This window comes from Suillus subalutaceus (assembly GCF_016647625.1).
Source record: "Suillus subalutaceus strain FC151 chromosome Unknown DFJ58scaffold_41, whole genome shotgun sequence".
Classification (NCBI taxonomy): domain Eukaryota; kingdom Fungi; phylum Basidiomycota; class Agaricomycetes; order Boletales; family Suillaceae; genus Suillus; species Suillus subalutaceus.
Window position 1 is genome coordinate 1 of NW_024540290.1, and position 6,222 is coordinate 6,222.

Sequence of the window (6,222 nt, forward strand, 5' to 3'; positions counted from 1 at the left end):
AGCGACGGCGAGACATACCTTGTTGCTCCTGGGCCTAGCCCGAGTGAAGGGTTCGTGCTGTCTATCCTTCTGTCTACGCCTTCTACAGACGGGAAGATGATGGACGTTATTGAGGAACCTGCGAACGATAAGAACACAGTGATAACAGCACCTGCGACGCCTCCTCCCACTTCGAGTACTGGTGAAAATCAAACCACTACCTCCGATGCGCCGAAAGATGACCAAAAAACGCCAGTCCCTGATTTACCTCCACCTCAGCCTATATCCGCTTCGCCGCCTTCAGACAAGACAGTGCCTCAGAGCAGTCATACGAAGATCGTACGAAGCAACCTCCAGGATACGGATTTCAAGTTTGAGGAGGATGGTGTCGTTGTGGGTGGGCAGGGTGAGGATGTGAGGGTGAGAGTGGTCCGGTGGAGGTGGTATCTATAATACTTGCAGGCACTTACTATTGGGCTTGGAATTAATATTCATATGGATTTGGCACTGTTACACTTATGCTCTATTCGAAAAGTTGGCAAGTGGTGGTACTAACCTGATTCACTTGCACATCACCTGACTCTGCGGGTCAGATAATTCTCAATTTCATGTAATATAATAGGCATCTCCACACATCTACACATGAAAGCAGCTGTGTGTGCGTAAGGTTCAAGTCATGTGCTCCATGGTCAGTGACAGGGAGGGATTAGCCGGCCTTTTTCTCAGGGACCCTGTTCAGGAAAGAAGACCTTACTACAAAGGGGAGATACTTATTGTGATATCACGCCTTCCACCAATCACAGCGCGGGTGGAGGGGCGTAATCAATTTTGGGCGCGTTTAACTGGTACTATTCTTGGATACACCATGATACAGTATTTAAGCCCAATGGACTCACCATAATCTTCACAACCCAACTCCGCAATGGATTCCACCACAGAACACCCACCTTGTGCTTCAAACGAGTCACATTTGTCTCTCATCGCTACCCCACTCCGAGATGTGGGTGCAACACCCTCTACTCATACTGGTGGTACTCCGCTGCTGAGTCTTACACAACCACCCCCAATCCCCGTTATCATCATACAGAACAACTACATTGCAGAGGGGGGAACCATCAACATACTTTCAAGTAACTGCAACGGTTCCAGTAAGTTCTTCGCATGTCTAACTTACTAGATACTCACCTTGTGGATAAGCCGTGACCAAGTTAGATCACGTCACACTGACTGCGGAGCCTATACCCTTGAGCCCTCCGTTGGTGAGCCAGCCAGAGCCAGCGGAGTACGGTCGTGAAAGCATAGTGTTGAGCGGTAACACGTTCGGCGAGTGCGTCATGATTAATATAGGATCATCAAATTGCACTGGAGCTAGTAGGTTGTTGAGTTCATCTGAAAGAAATATGGCTGAAGATTAATTGCGTCAGTTTAAACAAACTGCTCTTGCGTCCCAGATTGACCGCAACATTTAGGGAGAGGAGTTTACTGGCCTTGTAATGTATTCACCTGTATGCACACGTGTGGAAAGATGTAGTTCATTGGCAATTTTTGAAAAATCGGGACGAGTTGTACTCGCCTAGGCTTAGTGCTCGTGGTTATTTTGATATCTGCCTCCCCAAAGGTAATAGTGAGCTCGCAATAAAGAGATAAGTACGCACGGGAAAAGCGCCAATTGCCCGCCGGTGATCCCGGGACCGATGGATCCGAATGTTCTGCGGTTCCGTGCTCGTGGTCATTTTGATATCTGCCTCCCCAAAGGTAATAGTGAGCTCGCAATAAAGAGATAAGTACGCACGGGAAAAGCGCCAATTGCCCGCCGGTGATCCCCGGGACCGATGGATCCGAATGTTCTGCGGTTCCGTGCTCGTGGTCATTTTGATATCTGCCTCCCCAAAGGTAATAGTGAGCTCGCAATAAAGAGATAAGTACGCACGGGAAAAGCGCCAATTGCCCGCCGGTGATCCCCGGGACCGATGGATCCGAATGTTCTGCGGTTCCGTGCTCGTGGTCATTTTGATATCTGCCCTCCCAAAAGGTAATAGTGAGCTCGCAATAAAGAGATAAATACGCACGGGAAGAGCGCCAATTGCCCACCGGTGATCCCCGGGATCGACGGATCCGAATGTTCTGCGCTTCCTCTGCAAAATGATGTACACTTCAGTGAACATTCGAAGGACATCACATATAGCAGACAGAGCATTGACGCCCCAGAAAAGGCGCGGCAAGGGGTTGCAATAATTATTACTAGCCAGCGTTAAAATTTGCACAGGAATTAGACTCGCCAATATTATAATACCATCGAACCGCTGCATGGACTCCGTGTTCAGGGCTGGAACACAATATGTCCCAGTTTCTCCTTCCTCTAGAGACTAGCAACACGGGCACCAGCAACCTAACATGACATAGAAGTCGCTCCTAGATTCTAAAACCGAAGTCACCAGGCTCCGATAAACCCTGTTCGGGCTCGTTCACATTGGAATCACGCTCGATGACCCCCTTGACCCATAGAGAGCGACATGAACGTCTTCTCGTTACAAAATATACTGATGGTACGGACGTGCAGCGAGCTTTGGAGGTGACTCGGGTGACAGGGCAATGTCAGAGAGTGACAGCAAGTCTTTTGACTAGTGAGTTATTCGGGAATTTTGGATGCCCTGGTGAGACCCTCAGGCCTCAGCCCGCGCGATCATATTCGCCAACAGATGTTGAATCTTCCAATTGAATCGCTGATCGGCAGAAAAGCAGTAGTACTCGTGCAAGCAGGCTGACTAAGCCACTCTGCGCATATTTCAAATTTACAATCAACGTTGCTTTTGCGAGTCCGAGCAGTAAAAACTGCAGTAACGCTTCATGTTCACGTCAAGAATATCATTTTGAGCTCTTTTATGTACAGCTCTTCTACTTCTCTTATATCTCCCCCCCGGCGACTCTGTCTGCAACCAAGTTCCGTCAGGTTTCGGGTTGGATTCTACTCCATTCGCTTTGCATGCACTGGTCTTTGTTTCCCCGCCTATCACCCATCAGCATCTGACTGCACTCCCCGCTGGTCTCTTGGAAGACTCATCTGATGCTCCCACCCCCGCATGTATCTCCTTTCGTACTAAACCAAAGCTCGAACGTTTCATCAGGAGTGGCAAACGAGCACATCCTCTCACTGGATTAAATAATAATCCACTGCCCATCCCATTACCTCCCGTTTTCACCGGGCAATGTCGAACTGTCACTTGGGCTTCTGTTATCAGGGACAGCGAAGTCACAAACTCATCTCGACGGACACAGGTTGCATGATTGGGCTTTATCGTGGGGTAGTGCTCTCCACCACTTCTTACATTGCTCGCAACATGTGTGTGCATGCCGCCAAGATTCAGGTCCCCGAAACATTTATTACAGTTTCATTAGCATCTTCCGTGAGGCAGGCTCGATGTGTCGGACGGGCAGCAAGCTTACGTGCGTATGGCTCGCGTCATTCTAGATTGTTAGTACATTGCAACTTCTACAGAGACGTATTGTACAGACGAACAGAACTTTACAAACGCAGGACATCAACCTCGGCCACTTCACCCCACTAGATGGGGTTAATTTCGGATGCAAGAGCGGTTTGTTTAACTGATGCAGACAATATTAAAGCCCCTGCTCGTCCAAATGAAATAAACTAAACGACCCACCAGCTCTAGTGCAATCTAGCGATCCTACGTTTATCATGACGCACTCGCCGAACGTGTTGCCACTCAATACTATAGTTTCACGGCCGTGCTCCACTGGCTCTGCCTGCCTCGCTGACGCCAGCTGCAAGGGTGTGAGCTCTGCAGTTGTTGCGACGTGATTTAACTTGGTCACGGCTTATTAACAAGGTGAGTCTTCGTTCGGGTGCGTCAGTCATGTGAAGAACTCACTGGAACCGTTACAGTGACTTGAAAAGATGTTGATGGTTCCCCCCTCCGCAATGCAGTTATTTTGTATGATTATAGTACAGTTGTTTGGGTTCGGGGATGGTTGTCTGACATTGGGCAGCGGAGTACCATCAGCCATGGAAATGTGACTGGACGATAGTCTTGGCGTTGCACTAGCATCTGGCAAGATGACAAGAGGCGAACAAAACTCAGTCAAAGCACAGGGTGGGTACGCTCCAGTGGAAGTGCTCATTGCAGAGATGGGATAAGAGCAGCAGGAAGTGCGTTTTTAAAGGTATCACTTAGCGCTTGGCGCCACTTGATTCTTATCGTTTCTCGACGCTTTGTAAATGCAGTCACCACAGCTATCGCACGTCGACGTTCCCGAGTTCGCGACTTGGACATTAATGCCAAGTTATTATTAGAGAATGTATGTAACATCTGAAAGCCGATCAACTCGCCTTGATTGCTAGCTATGGTGGTGACATGCTAAAACTGGATGGATTCCAGGTACGGACGAGCAAGACCTACTATGACGGTCGGATCGTATCTAAATATTAGATCGTGGTAATGGTGGGATACCGTTGCACGCCAAGCGTGATGCGGAGGGTTCGGAAGAGGCTGGCATGAAGAAACATGACCGGGTCTATTCCATTATACTGCAGGACAGCACATCGAGGGCAAACCTGACATTCAATGACATGGTTACCACTCAGTTGCCATATTTTAAGGTAAGCAACCGTGATTGTCGCTTTAGGGCTGCTGCGCACTCACTGGGAGTCTTTGCATGGAGAAACGTGACTGGGTCTAACAATTCCATTATGCAGGACAGTACCTCGAGGGCAAACCTGACATTCAACGACATGATTACCACTCGGTTTAAGGTAGGCAACCGTGGTGATTGTCGCTTTAGAGCTGCCAGTGCTGCGCACTCATTCACAACACATTTGTGGGAGTCTCATGGACCCAGAAGAGCCGTTTGGACGGTGGAGATAGAACACCGCAATGTCACACACTAAGGGGCGCGAATGCCATGTGCTGTTAGTATATCTTGAATATATATGTACCGTTACTTGCGCATCTCAGATCAACTTGATCTGAGATGCGCAAGTAGTTGAACTACAGTGTATAAAGGGCCTGTACCTATGCTGTCACAAACCATATTGCAACATCGTAAATAGATGAGTTCTGTGACTTTCTTCTATGCGAGGTTTCGGTTTGTTAGCTTAAGTGCTTGTTTTAGACCGCAATTTACTAAAGTGCCAGGTATTCGTCTTTATGATAGCATCCATTCATCGTATGTAGAGTGAGCATCGAGTAAGTACATGACAACGTCTGACATAAGGTCGTGAATAACCACACAGGACTAAAAAATTAAATGGCAAAAGTACAATGTCCAACATAGGGTCGTGGGAGACCGCACAGGACTAAGCTCTGATACAAAATGATACAATGTCCAACATAGGGTCGTGAATGACCGCACAGGACTAAGCTCTGATACAAAATAATACAATGTCCAACATAGGGTCGGGAATGACCGCACAGGACTTGACTGAGTGACAAGTCGAAGGAATGGCCCTTGCTTTGCGAAGATGTCATGCTTAGTTTGACATCTTAGGAAGAGCGGTTTGCTTAACTAGTCAGCGGCAAAGGATCATCAAGCTTTTGGATGTTTGGTCAGAGGTAAAAGGACCCACCAGCGCCTGTGCAATCTTGGGATCCTATGTTAATCATGACGTGCTGGCCAAAAGTATTGCCATTTAATATGACGCTCTCGCGACCATATTCTACTGGTGCCAATTGTCTTGCTAACGGAGAATGCGAGGACGTAGGCTCAGCAGTTCCAGCAACATAGTCCAGCTTGGTCACAGCTTGTTTGAAAGGTCAGTCTAAATGGTAAGTTGGATGTGTGAAGAACTCACTGGAACCGTTACAGTTACTCGAGAATATGTTGATGGTTGCACCCTCTGCAATGAAGTTGTTCTGGATGATAGTGATGCGATTGTTTGTGTCCAGCGGTTGACTTGGTATGGGTGTTCCATCAGCTATCGGTGTTCCATCAGAGAAATTGGACTCAGTTGAAGCAAGGAGTATGGCTGCTTCAGTGACGGTCGCCATTGTAGAGATGAGATTGCTGAGAAAAACAGAGGGACGTCCCCCATATTTAAACTAATTCGTTGGTATGATTTGGCCTGTTAATGACACCGAGGACGTACACACCTACGGGACTGACACCGAGGAGTAGAGTTACGACTCGAAGCTGCACCGTGGGTAGGACCCCTGATAATGCCTTTGGAACCCAGGTCAGCGAAGGCCCAAATTTGCATCAGGGAAATTGGTGATTCCTAATTTGACA

The 6,222-nt window shown here is 48.0% G+C and overlaps 3 protein-coding genes across 3 annotated transcripts; 1 reads left to right on the plus strand and 2 right to left on the minus strand.

The window, feature by feature from the left end:
• Positions 1-901: 901 nt before the first annotated feature.
• Positions 902-1,473, plus strand: DFJ58DRAFT_840606 (uncharacterized protein; the record flags this gene model as incomplete). The annotated part of the gene is made up of 3 exons (XM_041392627.1): positions 902-1,127; positions 1,177-1,306; positions 1,431-1,473. The coding sequence occupies 3 exons, from the start codon at positions 902-904 to the stop codon at positions 1,471-1,473; spliced, it is 399 nt and encodes a 132-aa protein (XP_041244805.1).
• Positions 1,474-1,961: 488 nt separating this feature from the next.
• DFJ58DRAFT_783244 (uncharacterized protein) lies at positions 1,962-2,692 on the minus strand (the record flags this gene model as incomplete). The annotated part of the gene is made up of 1 exon (XM_041389884.1): positions 1,962-2,692. A coding segment is annotated over exon 1 (304 nt), but the record flags the coding sequence as incomplete, so codon positions are not given.
• A 2,562-nt stretch (positions 2,693-5,254) lies between these two features.
• DFJ58DRAFT_913459 (uncharacterized protein) lies at positions 5,255-6,222 on the minus strand. Its single transcript, XM_041395328.1, has 3 exons — positions 5,789-6,222; positions 5,564-5,737; positions 5,255-5,502 (listed from the first exon to the last, which is right to left on the minus strand). Exons 1-3 carry the CDS (start codon positions 5,982-5,984, stop codon positions 5,468-5,470), a joined length of 405 nt encoding a protein of 134 aa, XP_041244807.1. The 5' UTR covers positions 5,985-6,222; the 3' UTR covers positions 5,255-5,467.

Bases quoted from the DNA above. Each gene is read 5' to 3' on its own strand.
- DFJ58DRAFT_913459 (XM_041395328.1), bottom strand. From the start codon at position 5,984: ATGGCGACCGTCACTGAAGCAGCCATACTCCTTGCTTCAACTGAGTCC. The intron at 5,738-5,788 runs GTGAGTTCTTCA...CTTTCAAACAAG, and splicing joins GAGTAACTGTAACGGTTCCA to CTGTGACCAAGCTGGACTAT. The intron at 5,503-5,563 runs GTGGGTCCTTTT...GCCGCTGACTAG, and splicing joins CCAAGATTGCACAGGCGCTG to TTAAGCAAACCGCTCTTCCT.